The sequence below is a fragment of the Oncorhynchus gorbuscha genome, unplaced genomic scaffold (genome assembly GCF_021184085.1).
Source record: "Oncorhynchus gorbuscha isolate QuinsamMale2020 ecotype Even-year unplaced genomic scaffold, OgorEven_v1.0 Un_scaffold_1356, whole genome shotgun sequence".
NCBI classification, from domain to species: domain Eukaryota; kingdom Metazoa; phylum Chordata; class Actinopteri; order Salmoniformes; family Salmonidae; genus Oncorhynchus; species Oncorhynchus gorbuscha.
The window spans coordinates 11,586-34,002 of record NW_025746154.1 but is presented as its reverse complement, the minus strand read 5'-3'; the positions used below and the strand labels follow the sequence as shown (position 1 = coordinate 34,002).

At 44.7% G+C, this 22,417-nt stretch overlaps 2 protein-coding genes across 2 annotated transcripts in view; one reads left to right on the top strand and one right to left on the bottom strand.

Annotated features, from left to right (window-relative positions):
• Positions 1 to 11,251, bottom strand: part of LOC124022353 (fumarate hydratase, mitochondrial) — a 29,686-nt gene extending 18,435 nt beyond the window's left edge. Inside the window, exons 1-5 of the mRNA XM_046337279.1 lie at positions 11,126 to 11,251; positions 6,576 to 6,704; positions 6,168 to 6,278; positions 4,387 to 4,563; positions 27 to 209 (exon numbers count right to left, since the gene is read on the bottom strand). Coding sequence (XP_046193235.1) covers positions 27 to 209; positions 4,387 to 4,563; positions 6,168 to 6,278; positions 6,576 to 6,704; positions 11,126 to 11,128 — 603 coding nt within the window. The 5' untranslated portion in view covers positions 11,129 to 11,251. The remainder of the gene's footprint in view (positions 1 to 26; positions 210 to 4,386; positions 4,564 to 6,167; positions 6,279 to 6,575; positions 6,705 to 11,125) is intronic.
• Positions 11,252 to 18,020: 6,769 nt separating this feature from the next.
• On the top strand, positions 18,021 to 21,168 carry LOC124022354 (hematopoietically-expressed homeobox protein hhex-like). Its single transcript, XM_046337280.1, has 4 exons — positions 18,021 to 18,518; positions 20,053 to 20,231; positions 20,447 to 20,497; positions 20,751 to 21,168. Exons 1-4 carry the CDS (start codon positions 18,164 to 18,166, stop codon positions 21,012 to 21,014), a joined length of 849 nt encoding a protein of 282 aa, XP_046193236.1. The 5' UTR covers positions 18,021 to 18,163; the 3' UTR covers positions 21,015 to 21,168.
• The last annotated feature ends 1,249 nt before the right edge of the window (positions 21,169 to 22,417 follow it).

The following is a 22,417-nucleotide window of genomic DNA, read 5'->3' as shown; positions in this document are numbered from 1 at the left end:
TGTGTGTGTGTGTGTGTGTACTGTACCTGTCCCAGAGACAACGGCACAGCGTCCTGTGTGTGTGTGCGTCCGATCTTGATGATGTCTTTAAACTCCACGGCCTTGGCGTGCAGGGCGTCGTGGAGGTGTTGTAGACCGGGCAGCAGAACCTCGTGGACCTCTTTGGCTGCTGCGATGTGCATGGCCGTGGGGAACGTATCGTTGGAACTCTGCAAGACGAGAGGTCAACTACAGGTCAAATACTCTGGAACACCCAACTAGTTACATTAAATATCAAACAAACTCTTTACCTGAGCTTATCAGATAGCCATGCATAAAAACAGTTAACTAAATGCTGCAAACGCCTGAGGGCAAACGCTACAGTCTGTTACCCTCCTGAGGGCAAACGCTACAGTCTGTTACCCTCCTGAGGGCAAACGCTACAGTCTGTTACCCTCCTGAGGGCAAACGCTACAGTCTATTGCCCTCCTGAGGGCAAACGCTACAGTCTATTGCCCTCCTGAGGGCAAACGCTACAGTCTGATACCCTCCTGAGGGCAAACGCTACAGTCTGTTACCCTCCTGAGGGCAAACGCTACAGTCTGTTACCCTCCTGAGGGCAAACGCTACAGTCTGTTACCCTCCTGAGGGCAAACGCTACAGTCTGTTACCCTCCTGAGGGCAAACGCTACAGTCTGTTACCCTCCTGAGGGCAAACGCTACAGTCTGTTACCCTCCTGAGGGCAAACGCACAGTCTGTTACCCTCCTGAGGGCAAACGCTACAGTCTGTTACCCTCCTGAGGGCAAACGCTACAGTCTGTTACCCTCCTGAGGGCAAACGCTGTTAGTCTGTTACCCTCCTGAGGGCAAACGCTACAGTCTGTTACCCTCCTGAGGGCAAACGCTACAGTCTGTTACCCTCCTGAGGGCAAACGCTACAGTCTGTTACCCTCCTGAGGGCAAACGCTACAGTCTGTTACCCTCCTGAGGGCAAACGCTACAGTCTGTTACCCTCCTGAGGGCAAACGCTACAGTCTGTTACCCTCCTGAGGGCAAACGCTACAGTCTGTTACCCTCCTGAGGGCAAACGCTACAGTCTGTTACCCTCCTGAGGGCAAACGCTACAGTCTGTTACCCTCCTGAGGGCAAACGCTACAGTCTGTTACCCTCCTGAGGGCAAACGCTGTCTGTTACCCTCCTGAGGGCAAACGCTACAGTCTGTTACCCTCCTGAGGGCAAACGCTACAGTCTGTTACCCTCCTGAGGGCAAACGCTACAGTCTGTTACCCTCCTGAGGGCAAACGCTACAGTCTGTTACCCTCCTGAGGGCAAACGCTACAGTCTGTTACCCTCCTGAGGGCAAACGCTACAGTCTGTTACCCTCCTGAGGGCAAACGCTGTCTGTTACCCTCCTGAGGGCAAACGCTACAGTCTGTTACCCTCCTGAGGGCAAACGCTACAGTCTGTTACCCTCCTGAGGGCAAACGCTACAGTCTGTTACCCTCCTGAGGGCAAACGCTACAGTCTGTTACCCTCCTGAGGGCAAACGCTACAGTCTGTTACCCTCCTGAGGGCAAACGCTACAGTCTGTTACCCTCCTGAGGGCAAACGCCAGTCTGTTACCCTCCTGAGGGCAAACGCTACAGTCTGTTACCCTCCTGAGGGCAAACGCTGTCTGTTACCCTCCTGAGGGCAAACGCTACAGTCTGTTACCCTCCTGAGGGCAAACGCTACAGTCTGTTGAGGGCAAACGCTACAGTCTGTTACCCTCCTGAGGGCAAACGCTGTCTGTTACCCTCCTGAGGGCAAACGCTACAGTCTGTTACCCTCCTGAGGGCAAACGCTACAGTCTGTTACCCTCCTGAGGGCAAACGCTACAGTCTGTTACCCTCCTGAGGGCAAACGCTACAGTCTGTTACCCTCCTGAGGGCAAACGCTAGTCTGTTACCCTCCTGAGGGCAAACGCTACAGTCTGTTACCCTCCTGAGGGCAAACGCTACAGTCTGTTACCCTCCTGAGGGCAAACGCCAGTCTGTTACCCTCCTGAGGGCAAACGCTACAGTCTGTTACCCTCCTGAGGGCAAACGCTACAGTCTGTTACCCTCCTGAGGGCAAACGCTACAGTCTGTTACCCTCCTGAGGGCAAACGCTACAGTCTGTTACCCTCCTGAGGGCAAACGCTACAGTCTGTTACCCTCCTGAGGGCAAACGCTACAGTCTGTTACCCTCCTGAGGGCAAACGCTACAGTCTGTTACCCTCCTGAGGGCAAACGCCCTACAGTCTGTTACCCTCCTGAGGGCAAACGCTACAGTCTGTTACCCTCCTGAGGGCAAACGCTACAGTCTGTTACCCTCCTGAGGGCAAACGCTACAGTCTGTTACCCTCCTGAGGGCAAACGCTACAGTCTGTTACCCTCCTGAGGGCAAACGCTACAGTCTGTTACCCTCCTGAGGGCAAACGCTACAGTCTGTTACCCTCCTGAGGGCAAACGCTACAGTCTGTTACCCTCCTGAGGGCAAACGCTACAGTCTGTTACCCTCCTGAGGGCAAACGCTACAGTCTGCTACCCTCCTGAGGGCAAACGCTACAGTCTGCTACCCTCCTGAGGGCAAACGCTACAGTCTGCTACCCTCCTGAGGGCAAACGCTACAGTCTGCTACCCTCCTGAGGGCAAACGCTACAGTCTGCTACCCTCCTGAGGGCAAACGCTGTCTGCTACCCTCCTGAGGGCAAACGCTACAGTCTGTACCCTCCTGAGGGCAAACGCTCCTGAGGGCACAGTCTGCTACCCTCCTGAGGGCAAACGCTACAGTCTGTTACCCTCCTGAGGGCAAACGCTACAGTCTGCTACCCTCCTGAGGGCAAACGCTACAGTCTGCTACCCTCCTGAGGGCAAACGCTACAGTCTGCTACCCTCCTGAGGGCAAACGCTACAGTCTGCTACCCTCCTGAGGGCAAACGCTACAGTCTGTTACCCTCCTGAGGGCAAACGCTACAGTCTGTTACCCTCCTGAGGGCAAACGCTACAGTCTGTTACCCTCCTGAGGGCAAACGCTACAGTCTGTTACCCTCCTGAGGGCAAACGCTACAGTCTGTTACCCTCCTGAGGGCAAACGCTACAGTCTGTTACCCTCCTGAGGGCAAACGCTACAGTCTGTTACCCTCCTGAGGGCAAACGCTACAGTCTGTTACCCTCCTGAGGGCAAACGCTACAGTCTGTTACCCTCCTGAGGGCAAACGCTACAGTCTGTTACCCTCCTGAGGGCAAACGCTACAGTCTGTTACCCTCCTGAGGGCAAACGCTACAGTCTGTTACCCTCCTGAGGGCAAACGCTACAGTCTGTTACCCTCCTGAGGGCAAACGCTACAGTCTGTTACCCTCCTGAGGGCAAACGCTAGTCTGTTACCCTCCTGAGGGCAAACGCTACAGTCTGTTACCCTCCTGAGGGCAAACGCTAGTCTGTTACCCTCCTGAGGGCAAACGCTAGTCTGTTACCCTCCTGAGGGCAAACGCTAGTCTGTTACCCTCCTGAGGGCAAACGCTAGTCTGTTACCCTCCTGAGGGCAAACGCTAGTCTGTTACCCTCCTGAGGGCAAACGCTACAGTCTGTTACCCTCCTGAGGGCAAACGCTACAGTCTGTTACCCTCCTGAGGGCAAACGCTACAGTCTGTTACCCTCCTGAGGGCAAACGCTACAGTCTGTTACCCTCCTGAGGGCAAACGCTAGTCTGTTACCCTCCTGAGGGCAAACGCTAGTCTGTTACCCTCCTGAGGGCAAACGCTAGTCTGTTACCCTCCTGAGGGCAAACGCTAGTCTGTTACCCTCCTGAGGGCAAACGCTAGTCTGTTACCCTCCTGAGGGCAAACGCTAGTCTGTTACCCTCCTGAGGGCAAACGCTACAGTCTGTTACCCTCCTGAGGGCAAACGCTACAGTCTGTTACCCTCCTGAGGGCAAACGCTAGTCTGTTACCCTCCTGAGGGCAAACGCTAGTCTGTTACCCTCCTGAGGGCAAACGCTAGTCTGTTACCCTCCTGAGGGCAAAAGCTAGTCTGTTACCCTCCTGAGGGCAAACGCTAGTCTGTTACCCTCCTGAGGGCAAACGCTACAGTCTGTTACCCTCCTGAGGGCAAACGCTAGTCTGTTACCCTCCTGAGGGCAAACGCTACAGTCTGTTACCCTCCTGAGGGCAAACGCTACAGTCTGTTACCCTCCTGAGGGCAAACGCTACAGTCTGTTACCCTCCTGAGGGCAAACGCTACAGTCTGTTACCCTCCTGAGGGCAAACGCTACAGTCTGTTACCTGAGGGTCCAAATAAAACTCGCTCCTTCTATCTGGGTGAAAAACAGTTTATTTCCAACATTTAGTATGAAATGAGAAAGCGTTTCTGAATGGTTAGCCCACCTGGCTTTTGTTGACGTGGTCGTTGGGGTGGACAGGGTCCTTGCTCCCCAGCTTCCCTCCGAGGATCTCGATGGCCCTGTTGCTGATCACCTCGTTGACGTTCATGTTGGACTGAGTTCCTGACCCGGTCTGCCACACCACCAGAGGAAAATGGTCATCCAGCTTACCAGCTGCCACCTGGTAAAGGAACATCAGACCAGAGAGGTCAACATGGACATCAGACCAGAGAGGTCAACATGGACATCAGACCTGAGAGGTCAACATGGACATCAGACCTGAGAGGTCAACATGGACATCAGACCTGAGAGGTCAACATGCCTTAGTCTGGTCCAAGGAACATGGACATCAGACCAGAGAGGTCAACATGCCTTAGTCTGGTCCAAGGAACATGGACATCAGACCAGAGAGGTCAACATGGACATCAGACCAGAGAGGTCAACATGGACATCAGACCAGAGAGGTCAACATGGACATCAGACCTGAGAGGTCAACATGGACATCAGACCTGAGAGGTCAACATGCCTTAGTCTAAAGAACTAAACAGGTACCCAGGTTGATCTGTCTAATCTGTGTTAGAACTAGACAGGTACCCAGACTGATCTGTCTAATCTGTGTTAGTAGACAGGTACCCAGGCTGATCTGTGTTAGTAGACAGGTACCCAGGCTGATCTGTCTAATCTGTGTTAGTAGACAGGTACCCAGGCTGATCTGTCTAATCTGTGTTAGAACTAGACAGGTACCCAGGCTGATCTGTCTAATCTGTGTTAGAACCAGACAGATACCCAGGCTAATCTGTGTTAGAACTAGACAGGTACCCAGGCTGATCTGTCTAATCTGTGTTAGAACTAGACTGGTACCCAGGCTGATCTGTCTAATCTGTGTTACAACTAGACAGATACCCAGTCTGATCTGTCTAATCTGTGTTACAACTAGACAGATACCCAGTCTAATCTGTCTAATCTGTGTTAGTAGACAGGTACGCAGTCTAATCTGTCTAATCTGTGTTAGTAGACAGGTACCCAGGCTGATCTGTGTTAGTAGACAGGTACCCAGTCTAATCTGTGTTAGTAGACAGGTACCCAGTCTAATCTGTGTTAGTAGACAGGTACCCAGTCTAATCTGTGTTAGTAGACAGGTACCCAGTCTAATCTGTGTTAGTAGACAGGTACCCAGTCTAATCTGTGTTAGTAGACAGGTACCCAGTCTAATCTGTGTTAGTAGACAGGTACCCAGGCTGATCTGTCTAATCTGTGTTAGTAGACAGGTACCCAGGCTGATCTGTCTAATCTGTGTTAGTAGACAGGTACCCAGTCTGATCTGTCTAATCTGTGTTACTAGACAGGTACCCAGTCTAATCTGTCTAATCTGTGTTAGTAGACAGGTACCCAGGCTGATCTGTCTAATCTGTGTTAGTAGACAGGTACCCAGTCTAATCTGTGTTAGTAGACAGGTACCCAGTCTAATCTGTGTTAGTAGACAGGTACCCAGTCTAATCTGTCACAACGTTAACAGTCATGCGACCCTCTCCTGTAGTGGGTGTGGCTGTTTCCCCTGTATCAGGCACCTCATCAGCAGCCTGCACGATGGCATAGACAGGTACCCAGTCTAATCTGTCTAATCGGTGTTAGTAGACAGGTACCCAGTCTAATCTGTGTTAGTAGACAGGTACCCAGTCTAATCTGTGTTAGTAGACAGGTACCCAGTCTAATCTGTCACAGGTACGTTGACAGTCATGCGACCCTCTCCTGTAGTGGGTGTGGCTGTTCCCCTGTATCAGGCACCTCATCAGCAGCCTGCACGATGGCATCAGCCAGCCTCGGGTCCAGTCCGTAGTCCTTGTTGACCTCTGCAGCAGCCCTCTTCAGGATCCCAAAGGCTTTGATCACCTGGATCTGTTGGACACCAAAGACAGTGGTGAGGACGTGTGGCGCTACGATGATGTCACTGATACACAACGATACTCTGATTACAGGAAGTAACCTTTAGTCTGATCTGAATCTGGGGAAAATAGGACAGGAAATTGTTGCAAGGATGTGTGTCCAATTTGTAGCGAGAGCTAGCTACAATGACCCCCCCCCCCCCCCGAGACATGGCGGGACGGGTGACCTACAGCCACAGGGATCCACAGCCGCGTCTCAGGGCTCAAGCTACAACTTGATAGATGGAAGTAGCATCTAGTCTGAACTTACTGGCATTCTCTCCGACGGTCCTCCGATCTTGAAGTTCATGGTGGATCGGACTGTCTGAGCCCCATAATACTTGTCAACGGGCACCTTGAGCTCTCCGAAGGTGTCTGCCTCAATTCTGTACTCTGAAGACTGAACAACAACATGGAGACAGTCAAATAGCATGGATGAAAAGTCAGTAGGGGTTAATTGACTGCGGTTAGCTACATGGTTATTTGACTGCGGTTAGCTACATGGTTATTTGACTGCGTAGCTACATGGTTACTGCGGTTAGCTACATGGTTATTTGACTGCGGTTAGCTACATGGTTATTTGACTGCGGTTAGCTACATGGTTATTTGACTGCGGTTAGCTACATGGTTATTTGACTGCGGTTAGCTACATGGATGGTTATTTGACTGCGGTTAGCTACATGGTTATTTGACTGCGGTTAGCTACATGGTTATTTGACTGCGGTTAGCTACATGGTTATTTGACTGCGGTTAGCTACATGGTTATTTGACTGCGGTTAGCTACATGGTTATTTGACTGCGGTTAGCTACATGGTTATTTGACTGCGGTTAGCTACATGGTTATTTGACTGCGGTTAGCTACATGGTTATTTGACTGCGGTTAGCTACATGGTTATTTGACTGCGGTTAGCTACATGGTTATTTGACTGCGGTTAGCTACATGGTTATTTGACTGCGGTTAGCTACATGGTTATTTGACTGCGGTTAGCTACATGGTTATTTGACTGCGGTTAGCTACATGGTTATTTGACTGCGGTTAGCTACATGGTTATTTGACTGCGGTTAGCTACATGGTTATTTGACTGCGGTTAGCTACATGGTTATTTGACTGCGGTTAGCTACATGGTTATTTGACTGCGGTTAGCTACATGGTTATTTGACTGCGGTTAGCTACATGGTTATTTGACTGCGTTAGCTACATGGTTATTTGACTGCGGCTAGCTGGTTATTTGACTGGTTAGCTACATGGTTATTTGACTGGCTAGGTTATTTGACTGCAGCTAGCATGGTTATTTGACTGCGGCTAGCTACATGGTTATTTGACTGCGGCTAGCTACATGGTTATTTGACTGCGGTTAGCTACATGGTTATTTGACTGCGGCTAGCTACATGGTTATTTGACTGCGGCTAGCTACATGGTTATTTGACTGCGGCTAGCTACATGGTTATTTGACTGCGGCTAGCTACATGGTTATTTGACTGCGGCTAGCTACATGGTTATTTGACTGCGGTTAGCTACATGGTTATTTGACTGCGGTTAGCTACATGGTTATTTGACTGCGGCTAGCTACATGGTTATTTGACTGCGGCTAGCTACATGGTTATTTGACTGCGGCTAGCTACATGGTTATTTGACTACGGCTAGCTACATGGTTAGGCTACATGACTGAGGCATCCCCCAGCAGCCTGGCTGAGAACTCTATTCCACAGTACTACATAGAGCCATGACTACATGGAACTCTATTCCACAGTACTACATAGAGCCATGACTACATGGAACTCTATTCCACAGTACTACATAGAGCCATGACTACATGGAACTCTATTCCACAGTACTACATAGAGCCATGACTACATGGAACTCTATTCCACAGTACTACATAGAGCCATGACTACATGGAACTCTATTCCACAGTACTACATAGAGCCATGACTACATGGAACTCTATTCCACAGTACTACATAGAGCCATGACTACATGGAACTCTATTCCACAGTACTACATAGAGCCATGACCACATGGAACTCTATTCCACAGTACTACATAGAGCCGTGACTACATGGAACTCTATTCCACAGTAGCATAGAGCCGTGACTACATGGAACTCTATTCCACAGTACTACATAGAGCCGTGACTACATGGAACTCTATTCCACAGTACTACATAGAGCCGTGACTACATGGAACTCTACTCCACAGTACTACATAGAGCCATGACTACATGGAACTCTACTCCACAGTACTACATAGAGCCATGACTACATGGAACTCTATTCCACAGTATTACATAGAGCCATGACTACATGGAACTCTATTCCACAGTACTACATAGAGCCATGACTACATGGAACTCTATTCCACAGTATTACATAGAGCCATGACTACATGGAACTCTACTCCACAGTATTACATAGAGCCATGACTACATGGAACTCTACTCCACAGTACTACATAGAGCCATGACTACATGGAACTCTATTCCACAGTACCAGTAGAGCCATGACTACATGGAACTCTACTCCACAGTACTACATAGAACCATGACAACATGGAACTCTATTCCACAGTACTACATAGAGCCATGACTACATGGAACTCTATTCCACAGTACTACATAGAGCCATGTCTACAGGAACTCTATTCCACAGTACTATATAGAGCCATGACTACATGGAACTCTATTCCACAGTACTATAGAGCCATGACTACATGGAACTCTATTCCACAGTACTACATAGAGCCATGACTACATGGAACTCTATTCCACAGTATTACATAGAGCCATGACTACATGGAACTCTATTCCACAGTACTACATAGAGCCATGACTACATGGAACTCTACTCCACAGTATTACATAGAGCCATGACTACATGGAACTCTACTCCACAGTATTACATAGAGCCATGACTACATGGAACTCTACTCCACAGTACTACATAGAGCCATGACTACATGGAACTCTATTCCACAGTACCACATAGAGCCATGACTACATGGAACTCTATTCCACAGTACTACATAGAGCCATGACTACATGGAACTCTATTCCACAGTACTACATAGAGCCATGACTACATGGAACTCTATTCCACAGTACCACATAGAGCCATGACTACATGGAACTCTATTCCACAGTACCACATAGAGACATGACTACATGGAACTCTATTCCACAGTACCACATAGAGCCATGACTACATGGAACTCTATTCCACAGCACTACATAGAGCCATGACTACATGGAACTCTATTCCACAGCACTACATAGAGCCATGACTACATGGAACTCTATTCCACAGCACTACATAGAACCATGACTACATGGAACTCTATTCCACAGTACCACATAGAGCCATGACTACATGGAACTCTATTCCACAGTACTACATAGAGCCATGACTACATGGAACTCTATTCCACAGTACTACATAGAGCCATGACTACATGGAACTCTATTCCACAGTACCACATAGAGCCATGACTACATGGAACTCTATTCCACAGTACCACATAGAGCCATGACTACATGGAACTCTATTCCACAGTACTACATAGAGCCATGACTACATGGAACTCTATTCCACAGTACTACATAGAGCCATGACTACATGGAACTCTATTCCACAGTACTACATAGAGCCATGACTACATGGAGCTCTATTCCACAGTACTACATAGAGCCATGACTACATGGAGCTCTATTCCACAGTACTACATAGAGCCATGACTACATGGAACTCTATTCCACAGTACAACATAGAGCCATGACTACATGGAACTCTATTCCACAGTACAACATAGAGCCATGACTACATGGAACTCTATTCCACAGTACTACATAGAGCCATGACTACATGGAACTCTATTCCACATCAAGTAACTGACAAAAGCAGTCAAATCTGATTTAAGAAACAGATAAAAATACACCTTATTGAACAGTGAGGACTTTAGACACACACACACACACACACACACACACACACACACACACACACACACACACACACACACACACACACACACACACACACACACACACACACACACACAGTGTTGTAGTAGAGTAGTGGCCGGAGGGCACACAATGTATTGTGAAATCTGCTGTAAAATGTATTTTAATGTTTTTTTTAAATGGTATTATTATGTATATTACTGCCTTCGTTTGTGCTGGACCACAGGAAGAGTAGCGGCTGCCTTGTACAGACCGACTTGTGATGAGACTGTTCACCAAAACCATGAGCCTTCATGTTAGGTTCCTAGGAGCTACTTTCACCAACTACCTCGTACCCCTCTACACACTGACTCGCTCAGTCACTCCTTGTATAGCCTCATTATTGATATTTTATGGAGTAAAGTTAACTATTTCCTTCTTGTTTTTTTTATTTTTAATTTAAGACATTGTTCTTACGTTTTCAATCTGTATTGTTGGTTAATGGCTCGTAAATAATTATTCCAAGGGACAAAATACAATTTGAACTCCGTGTTTACTTGGTAAATAAAGCAGTGAAAGTTATCAGACAGCAGACGGCTGTAAACTGACTTTGACCTTCTGCCAGCCTGACAAGATAACATTAGCCAAATGACAAGCTTGCAACCAGAATATTGCTGTGAATACTTGTGTTTCTCTTGTTTGACACACTGCGGTTGTCCTAAAAAAACAGAATTACTACATTCATGTAAAGCTCGATAGCAAGATGGCGAACTATTTCATTTGAGCTCGTACCACTAACTAACTAACTAACCAGTTAGCTCGGCTAACTATTAAGGTCATTTGCAGGGCCTGACTGTCAAACCCCGATAAGACCCCCAAAACGTACCATTCTGGAGGTGATGACTGCAGGACTGTGCTTTGTGTTGAAAGGCTCCTCTGCAACGCCTGGACGTTGCAGTTAAATCGCAGGACGTTTCTCAAAGAGAGATACATTGTGTTATTTAACCCAGCTGTCCCTTCAGACCAGGGCGGAACTAAAAAAAATGAGCCAACTACACGTCTGTGTTAGGGGGGCGGAAACATATATTTGTAACATTTCTTGTGCACGTGAGAGGGGGGAAATCATTTAAAGCAGCACACCGAATCAAAAGCGATGTAAAAATGTTATACTACATTTGACTGTCTTCATGCCGTTGAAACAAGTGACGGTGTTTGATATTACTGTATTTGTCATTACATTTTTTGGGCCTTTTGGTTTGTCTAAACTTGTGTTGGGAAAATGCAAATGTGTAAGCGATCATGTATCCTGTATAGCCGCTAGTGGGCGCTATTGACATGCTTTCCAGGCTAGAAATCATGCAATGTTGAGTCTTAAACTGCTATCTCTAATAACTGATAGGCACAGAGGGATAGGTGAGCACTGCAGCTACCAATTTAATTGTCTAAACTTGAATTTATGCTATGAGGATTTTTAGGCTAAGTTGTTTTAAGCCTTTGTGTGTTGTTTGTGGTCCTTCTGTAGCTCAGTTGGTAGAGCATGGCACTTGTAACGCCAGGGTAGTGGGTTGTTTGTACGTAGAATGTATGCACACATGACTGTAAGTCGCTTTGGATAAAAGCGTCCGCTAAATGGCATATATTGATGTAGCAGTACTAACTTTTAGACCGTCCCCTCGCCCATACCCGGGCGCGAACCGGTGACCCTCTGCACACATCAACAATAGTCACCCTCGAAGCATCGATGGGTACATCGCTCCACAAAAGCCGCGGCTCTTGCAGAGCAAGGGGAACTGCTACTTCAAGGTCTCAGAGCAAGTGACGTCACCGATTGAAACGCATTGATGCCTGAGAGGAGTCCCCAGATCAGTTTTTCAGAGTTGCCACCAGTCCTGCTTTTACTTGAGCAGGAACATAAAAGTAAGGCATGTGATCCATTAGAAATGGTGAAATGGAAATATAGACAACTTAAAATATTGCCAGTAAAAGTAGTTAACGGATGTGAAACGGCTAGCTTAGTTAGCGGTGTGCGCTAAATAGCGTTTCAATCGGTTACGTCACTTGCTCTGAGACCTTGAAGTAGTAGTTCCCCTTGCTCTGCAAGGGCCGTGGCTTTTGTGGAGCGATGGGTAACGATGCTTCGAGGGTGACTGTTGTCGTTGTGTGCAGAAGGTCCCTGGTTCGCGCCCGGGTATGGGCGAGGGGGACGGTTTAAAATTATACTGTTACAGTAGCACTCACTTCTGTCATCATTAACTGCTTTGAGAGGCTCGTTAAGGATCATATCACCTCTACTTTACCTGTCACACTAGACCCACTTCAATTTGCATACTGCCCCAATAGATCCACAGACGATACAATCGCCATCACACTGCACATCACACTGCACACTGATTTTTGTCCTCTGGCGTCCTTGGGTAGGCAGAGGGAGTCTGGAAGGACATCAGGGAATCTTTGTCTCACAAAGACATTTTTTTTGCATTTGGATGCAAAAATCACACATTTGAACTCATCAGACCAAAGGACAGATTTCCACCGGTCTAATGTCCGTTGCTCGTGTTTCTTGGCCCAAGCAAGTCTCTTCTTCGTATTGGTGTCCTTTTAGTAGTGATTTCTTTGCAGCAATTCAACGATAAAGGCCAGATTCACGCAGTCTCCTCTGAACAGTTGATGTTGAGATGCGTCTGTTACTTGAACTCTGTGAAGCATTTATTTGGGCTGCAATCTGAGGCTGGTAACTCTAATGAACTTATCCTCTGCAGCAGAGATAACTCTGGGTCTTCCATTCCTGTGGCGGTCCTCATGAGAGCCAGTTTCATCAAAGCGCTTGATGGTTTTTGCGACTGCACTTGAAGAAACTTTAAAAGTTCTTGAAATCTTCCCGATTGACTGACCTTCATGTTTTAAAATCATGATGGACTGTCGTTTCTCTTTGCTTATTTGAGTTGTTCTTGCCATAATATGGACTTGGTCTTTTACCAAATAGGGCTATATTCTGTATATCACCCCTACCTTGTCACAACACAACTAATTGGCTCAAACTCATTAAGAAGGAAAGAAATCCCACAAATTAACTTTTACCAAGGCACACCTGTTAATTGAAATGCATTCCAGGTGACTACATCATGAAGCTGGTTAAGAGAATGTCAAGAGTGTGCAAAGCTGTCATCAAGGCAAAGGGTGGCTACTTTGAAGAATCTCAAATATAAAGTATATTTTGATTTGTGTAACACTTGTTTGGTTACTACATGATTCCATATGTGTTATTTTATAGTTTTGATGTCTTCACTATTATTCTACAGTATAGAAAATAGTAAAAAATAAAATAAAATTAAAACTTGAATGAGAAGGCGTGTCCACACTTTGGACTGGTGACTGAATGAACTGTTTTTTTAGAAGGGCTCTGCTGAGGTAAATGAATTAACTGGCTGAAACCAGGTGTAAGTGGTAAGGATTCACTCCATGGTGAATTAACTCTCTGCCAGACAAGGCTAACCAGGTGTAGCAGTGGTAAGGATTCACTCCATGGTGAATTAACTGTTTCTCTGCCAGACAGGGCTCCGCTGATAACCAGGTGTAGCAGTGGTAAGGATTCACTCCATGGTGAATTAACTGTTTCTCTGCCAGACAGGGCTCCGCTGATAACCAGGTGTAGCAGTGGTAAGGATTCACTCCATGGTGAATTAACTGTTTCTCTGCCAGACAGGGCTCCGCTGATAACCAGGTGTAGCAGTGGTAAGGATTCACTCCATGGTGCTGAAAAGAAAGCTCTGCTGTTGGGACAGCTTTATGTAGACCCTAACAGTTTGTCACCATTATATAGTGCAATTAATGTATTGTTTAGTGTTGTGTTGTGGCTTTGCTGGCATGCATAAAATCTGTTTTGAGTTTGCCATACCAAGATTTACATGCTAATATCGCCACTGATTCTAGTATTCTAATTCCTAATTCTATGGAAAATACTGTATCCTGAAAACCGGAAACATCCGCTTTCAGCTGCTCCCCTTGGAGAGATTTTGGTTGGCTGAGCCATATTAGAAAAGGAGGAGATAAGAATCCCAGCAGGAAATGAATAGAGGAACATATATAACGCTCCGCCCAGCAGACTGTCGACCAATCACGTTCCCGTTATCAGCGGTTGCTAGGCTAATCGTCAAGCCATCCCTTCTAAAGGTCTGGGTATGACTCCAGAAACGTCCCTATATTCCTCGAAAGTACTTAATGTCATGATTTCAACGCTTTACGATATTGCAGAGGACAAGTTAAGTTTTAGATAACTGTAATATAAAGCGCCAAACAAATTAAATGTATTATTATTATTATTATCTCATATCCTTGAAAATGTTTAATATGTTGAGCTTCTTGTTCACATAATTGGTGCTCCGGTTGGATTTTTGTTCTAGCGCCCAATTGACTCCTTGAATGAGAGAGTTTTAAAACTTCAACTTTTTCTCTCATTTGCATGGCAAAAATGTGTGTAGAATTGCAGGAAATTAGCTTTTAAAAACTACATCCATTTGTCAACACCACCAAGATGGGGGGCCTTTTCTAAAAGCCCTTATCACGGCCACCATATCAGCCCCTTTTTGATCTGGTTTTGGTTTGTTCTGATTTGAGGCTGTTTGTTCACGTGACATTCTGTGAAAATTCAGGATCCGAAGTCCACGCCCTTTCGTCGGTGATTGGTCAACAGTACTACTAGTAGGAATGGGAACATGACATGGTTGTTGTTGTCATTCATTAAGAGATTTTACACACAGTTTTTACCCTTCAGAAATAAAAAACTAGTCTGCTCTGTATCTCTATGTTCCTGTAGATGGCAGCCATGATGCTCCTTCTGTTTAGGTGGTCCATAAATCACACAGGCAGGCGGCACTCAATGGGGAAAAGTGAAACCATGATAGGCCACCCTATGTTGTTTTTAATCTAACCTTTATTTTACCTTTATTTAACGAGGCAAGTCAGTTAAGAAAAAATATTATTCACAATGACGGCCTACCGGGAATAGTGGGTTAACTGCCTTGTTCAGGGGCAAAACGACAGATTTTTACCTTGTCAGCTCGGGATTCAATCTAGCAACCTTCGGTTACTAGTCCAACGCTCTAACCACTAGGCAGCATAAATCAGGTCGCAAACCATAAGCATTTTAATTGTTGTCGAATAATCTATGATGTTACTTGGTAATCTGGGGGCAGATAAACTGTAATTACATGTAGGTAGCCTAATCATCATAATGGGTCCTTCATTTCAACACTATGGACCTAATCAGGTGATAACAGCGCTGAAGACCCAGTTTGTATAATTTGTTGAAAACGAATATCCATCTGTGACACAACAGATTATGGTCCTAAAGCCTGTGGCTACACCCTCTTACTTTCTCTCACAGTAGACTGGATAAAGTAGCCTAGACGGCCTATGGATATTCATGGCATTAGCTTTAATAATATACCACATATTTAGAATAGATACAGTTGGGTGTTTGATGATCATTTATTTTATTAAACCCCGTTTTTATGAATTGACTCCATTAATTAAATTCAAAACGTCGCTCTGGCATGGCGCTTGTAACGCCAGGGTAGTGGGTTCGATCCCCGGGACCACCCATACGTAGAATGTATGCACACATGACTGTAAGTCGCTTTGGATAAAAGCGTCTGCTAAATGGCATATATTATTATTATTATTATTATAAGAGCGTCTGCTAAATGACTTAAATGTAATGTAATGTAATGTCTCTAAAATCGGCCATGTGTCGCCAACAACGTCGGTGCCGCTCGACGCCATTAGACAGCGATGACCACCCACCCTGCTCTCTGTAACTATCAGCTGTTGTCGGAACAGAAGTCGGGACGCCACTCCGATCAATTCACTGCAATCATTGTCAAAGTCCAAATATTAGCTATCTAGTGATTTGACTTTCATGTGAGGATATATGTCTCAGCTTCTCTCATATCAGTGTTTATTCTTCGGGTCTCTTTTATCTAAATTACGACGTTAGAAAGTTTTCTTTATTAGAGTGACTCGCTTGTAGAAAAATCCAATCGGCTAATCAGTGGAACTATTGTCAATGGGATTTCAGCTTTGCGGCACAATTTTGCATCAAGACAAAGAAAAACAACTGTTAAAAGAGCTGAAAAGAGCAGAGTTACAAAATTCAGTGAATATAGAATAGACTCAAATAGGCTGCGAAATATTACACAAATGTTCAACATGTAGGCTAGGGCCTGCTCGTAGTCATGGACTCTGTTTTAAACTGGAGAGAGCACAGACAGACGTATTATTGATCAAACTGAAACATTAGAGAAGTTATAAGGGAATGTATTCATTACTGTTTAACAGAGAAGAGGAAACGATGCGGGAATAATCCGATAGAGCCCCTACTCGGTTAGCTATTTAAAACCACTAACATTCATAATAGACCCACAACACAGAGCACTGTTATACTGACGGGCTACTATAGTGTCTCTCTATTGGCTCACTGATACAGGAATCAGCCTGTTCTGATTTGAGGCTGTTTGTTCACGTGACATTTCAACCATCCAAATCATGAGTTAATCACCTGTCACAGAAACAGTTGTATTTTACAGTCTGTTGTCGCCGTTACAATCTGTAGTAATAGTCTGTGATAATGTGCTCCAAATATCCGAATGATTCAGGCCATTATCATTTACTTTTTACAGATTAGAGGGTTTTTTCTACGTTTTATGCACATGGGAAAACCACGTGAATAGCCTATTCTATTGAATCTGGAAAACCACATGAATGGCCTTATTCTATTGAATCTGGAAAACCACATGAATAGCCTATTCTATTGAATATGGAAAACCACATGAATAGCCTATTCTATTGAATATGGAAAACCACATGAATAGCCTATTCTATTGAATATGGAAAACCACATGAATGGCCTTATTCTATTGAATCTGGAAAACCACATGAATGGCCTTATTCTATTGAATCTGGAAAACCACATGAATAGCCTATTCTATTGAATCTGAAAACCACATGAATAGCCTATTCTATTGAATCTGGAAAGTGAATAGCCTATTCTATTGAATCTGAAAACCACGTGAAAAGCCTATTCTATTGAATCTGGAAAACCACATGAATAGCCTATTCTATTGAATCTGGAAAGTGAATAGCCTATTCTATTGAATCTGGAAAACCACGTGAAAAGCCTATTCTATTGAATCTGGAAAGTGAATAGCCTATTCTATTGAATCTGGAAAACCACATGAATGGCCTTATTCTATTGAATCTGGAAAACCACATGAATAGCCTATTCTATTGAATATGGAAAACCACGTGAAAAGCCTATTCTATTGAATCTGGAAAGTGAATAGCCTATTCTATTGAATCTGGAAAACCACGTGAAAAGCCTATTCTATTGAATCTGGAAAGTGAATAGCCTATTCTATTGAATCTGGAAAACCACGTGAAAAGCCTATTCTATTGAATCTGGAAAACCACATGAATGGCCTTATTCTATTGAATCTGTAAAACCACGTGCCTATTGAATCACTTCTAAAGAAATGTCTTTTTAACATGTGCCACGCGTCAGGAGAGTTCCTGCCATCTTTCCTTCCTTTAACAGATAACACGTAAAGGCCTATTTTATTAATGAACATAGGCGCTTCAAGGTAAGATAAAGGATAGCCTAATGATTGGATATTATTGAATTATAAAGTGTATTTGCCGAGGGGACCAATCGCAGTGTGTGTGTGTACCTGCAGGAAGTGGCCTGCTCCGTTATCTCCTCCCTCTAATGCTAAGATATGAAGTAAGCTTTAACTGAGGTCACACTCACCAGCCAACTCATGGAGAGAGAGAGAGAGGGGCGCCTATAGGTTTCCTACACTTCTTCCTTTGACAGCAGAAGATAATATAGTTGAATAGAGATATTATTCAGTACCAACACAGTGTGATCATGCAGTACCAACACAGTGCGCTTTCAGCCATGGGTGTTCCTCTTTACGCGCCGACCCCTATCCAGCCCGTCCACCCAACTCCTTTCTACATCGAAGACATCCTGGGGAGAAATGAGACCCTGACCCAGTCTTCAGCGGTGGTCTCCACGCCAAATCTACCGTCACCGAATTCATCCTTCACCAGTTTGGTCTCTCCGTACCGGACCCCCATCTATGAACCGACACCGATCCACCCTGCGTTCTCTCACCACGCTGCGCTCACCGCCACGTATGCCTCCGGGGCTTTCGCTAATTCACTGTATCCATTCCACCGGTCTATGGGGGACTATACTCTGCTCAGGCACGACCCGCTTGGTGAGTTCAACTCATATCAATCTCTTACTTGTTTTGATGATTTTTCTGCTGAAATTCGTTAAAGATACTTTAATGTTGACATCTACTATAAGTCTGTAATAACCTATGTACAATGTGTAGGCGAAAGGAGATTAAAAGTTTGTGCGTGTACTTGTTTTTGAAACTAGATTCTCATTCCCTGCGCGTTGTAGGTTTCCTTCCTAAAGTGGTAGTATGTTTTAGAGGTAAACAATGTGTAAGCATTATATCATGCTTGAACATAGTTCATTTATCTCAGGCATAATTTACCTCAATACATTAAGTGATATGTTTAATTTGCTAATTGTTAAAGTTAAATCAACCACCGTGAGTTTTTTTGGGGTGCAAAATCCGTTATTGTTTGAAACATCCGATGCATCCTGCGACTAAAACATGCTCTAAATCACTTGTTATTTCAGCATTAAAGTGTCGCCCTGAGGTGAACTGCCTCTCTGTTCAGCAAGCCTGACCCTTTCCGTTCATACAGGAAGTCTTGAGCTCTCGATAGGAGTAAATCTGCTTTCAGAAGCTGCTGAATGTTTTCCAGGCGGCCTCGAGCAGCCTCTTCCCCGGGACTCGTGCATGATGCTGATTATTTTATCGACATCCTCAATACAGACACATTCAGGAAACACTCGACTTCTGATAGCCGGGATCCGTTTGTCTGATATTGTTCATTTCCTCTGCGGTGGATTGTGACTTTATGGTGGCTAAAATAATCAAACTTTAAAACATGAAATAGGCCTATGAACTGACGCAATTTAAAATCTTTAGGGTGACTGTTGAAGTTATTTGAATTTCACTATTTCATCCAATTGATTTCATTTATTAAATAATTCAATTTATGCCTATACGAAAAATATGGGTTTGATCATTGTGCCACAAAACCAAACTATTTTTGGGGTATAACGAATCATATAATTTTTTAAAAAGCGATTATTAATTTTTTGCCTTTTGGAAGATATATATGTATGTGTATGTATATATATGTGTGTGTATATACATATATATATCGTTTTTTAAAAGAATTTAACTATTGTAATGGTGATTATTATTGTATTCTTAAGGTTATAGTTTCATGAGATAAGCTGATTAAAGCATATGTCGATTTTAAAAAGCATCAATTGCAGTATGTTGATGGAAAGGTCGTTAGTAATGAGAGAAACTGGTGAGGCAAAGCAACAGGAAACACAGGACGGATATTTTGCCATAGTTCTACTCTCTCCACTCTGCTTCAAGTTTCAACTCACGGCCTTCCTTAAAAACTGAGGTTAAACGGATGCCTGCAAAACACGGACAAGAAAGATTATAAACACTGTAAATATTTGCATAGAATCATTTTAGGCCTCTGCTGGAGGAGAAACGAATCAAGTTTAACGAAAACCATTTTGATTTATTTTCACTTTTTGGGGGGGCTACTTTAAAGGTCTAACATTAAGCATATAATTCTGCCCCATTTGTCTAAACATGTTTTTCAATATTAAATCATTATTTGTATTTTTTTTTGTCTTCAAAGGGAAACAACTTCTATGGAGCCCGTTCATTCAGCGTCCACTGCACAAGAGAAAAGGTGGACAAGTCCGATTCTCCAACGACCAGACAATAGAGCTGGAAAAGAAGTTTGAGACGCAGAAATACCTTTCACCACCCGAACGAAAACGACTGGCTAAAATGTTGCAACTGAGTGAACGACAGGTCAGCAGTATGTTTTATTAGAGTCCACATCCAGGATCTATTCATGTCAGTTGGGTTTTATCCGTTTCACCCGTATCATCAATTACATTCTTCTTTTTTTTAAGACATTTCGTTCGACTGATTTCCGCATAGGCCTATAATCTTAGGTAAATGATCTGACACATAATCTAGTAGATTAACATTTTAAAACATTTCTCGTTGACATTGTTTTCCAGGTGAAGACGTGGTTCCAAAATCGAAGAGCCAAGTGGAGGCGACTGAAGCAGGTATGAATAAATTAGGACGGGGTTTAATGGGTTAGGGTTAGGGGTTTAATGTACTTTTCGATTAAAGTTGTCAATTATGAATAGAGAAAAGGCTATTTATATCTCATTTCAAGCTAAAAAAAAACAAAACATTTATTATAGATTTCCTGCTTGAGTAGCCTGTGCGTACAATTCATGCACAATGCCAATAGCATACCCAATGTGAAATGTACGTTGTGGCTGATTGGTCACCGTTGTTGTTATTTCCCCCCAGGAGAACCCCACCGGCAGTAAGACAGATCTGGAGGACGATAGCACCGGGAGAAACTGCGAGGAGGGACCGGAGTCAGGTGTGAGCCTCAGTCCGGGCCGGGACCAGAGATGTAGGGCTACAGAGATGACGCACACTCACAGTCGGTTGCAGTGTTCCACGTCGCCTCTATCACAAGGACAAATAGAGTCCGACATTTCAGATGATACAGACCAAGAGCTGGACATAGAGGATGACATGGAGTTCCCACTGAATCCACCGATATGAAGTCATCAGATCACTGTTTACAGGTCAATCTGGACGTTGTCCCACTGGGTGACTGACGGCCCGGGAAGAGGACCAATAGCCCGTCAGTAAACATTGTTGTAGCATCTTTCTGGGACACAGATTTGTTTTTGTATATAAATACCTGTATATTTTGTGATGTTGTTTTATTGTCATTATGAGTTTTTTTTAAATAAAATTTAATTGAGCAAAAAATGAGCGTCGGAACGGTTCGGCCTACAAACGACATGTTTAGCTCCAGGACGCCCACAAACCTCACTGGACGTGAACGTAAGCATTTCACCGTACTCATGTGACAAATACAATTTGATTTGAAGATCCCCTCGTACCGGTTAAAAACACGAAAGGACGTATGTGGGAGTAGTTTAGTGACATTTTTTTTGTTAAATATTGGTACAAATATTAAAATATAATCCCGATCTTTTTATACCTCTCAGATATAGGACAGACACTTTAAAACAAACTTCATTTTGATGCATTTTTTGTTGTCGACTAAATCAAAAAGCTAAATCTTTCTTGGTATGACCATCTTAAAACAGTTCCATATGTTATGTTAGTAGAACTCTTTGAAATAGACTCTTAATTAAACTAACGATATCTGGGTTGCTTCTCAATATACCTCATCTGCGGATTTTGGCGCTGATTTTGGGTTTTGTAGATGGGATGCAGTTTATGTCAGAATTGACCATAATTGACTTTTGCATAGCAGGTGGGTTTGTCAGAAATTATGTGACGTCCCGAAAATCTGTCTTCTCGGGAAAATGTCTCCAGAGTCTAAACAGTTTTGTTTTGATCTACCACGCCCACAAGACTGTCTGAAGGGAACCCAGACCTGACTGTCTGAAGGGAACCCAGACCTGACTGTCTGAAGGTAACCCAGACCTGACTGTCTGAAGGGAACCCAGACCTGACTGTTTGAAGGGAACCCAGACCTGACTGTCTGAAGGGAACCCAGACCTGACTGTCTGAAGGTAACCCAGACCTGACTGTCTGAAGGGAACCCAGACCTGACTGTCTGAAGGTAACCCAGACCTGACTGTCTGAAGGGAACCCAGACCTGACTGTCTGAAGGGAACCCAGACCTGACTGTCTGAATGTAACCCAGACCTGACTGTCTGAAGGTAACCCAGACCTGACTGTCTGAAGGGAACCCAGACCTGACTGTCTGAAGGGAACCCAGACCTGACTGTCTGAAGGGAACCCAGTACTGACTGTCTGAAGGGAACCCAGACCTGACTGTCTGAATGTAACCCAGACCTGACTGTCTGAAGGGAACCCAGTACTGACTGTCTGAATGGAACCCAGACCTGACTGTCTGAAGGGAACCGAGTACTGACTGTCTGAAGGGAACCCAGACCTGACTGTCTGAAGGGAACCCAGACCTG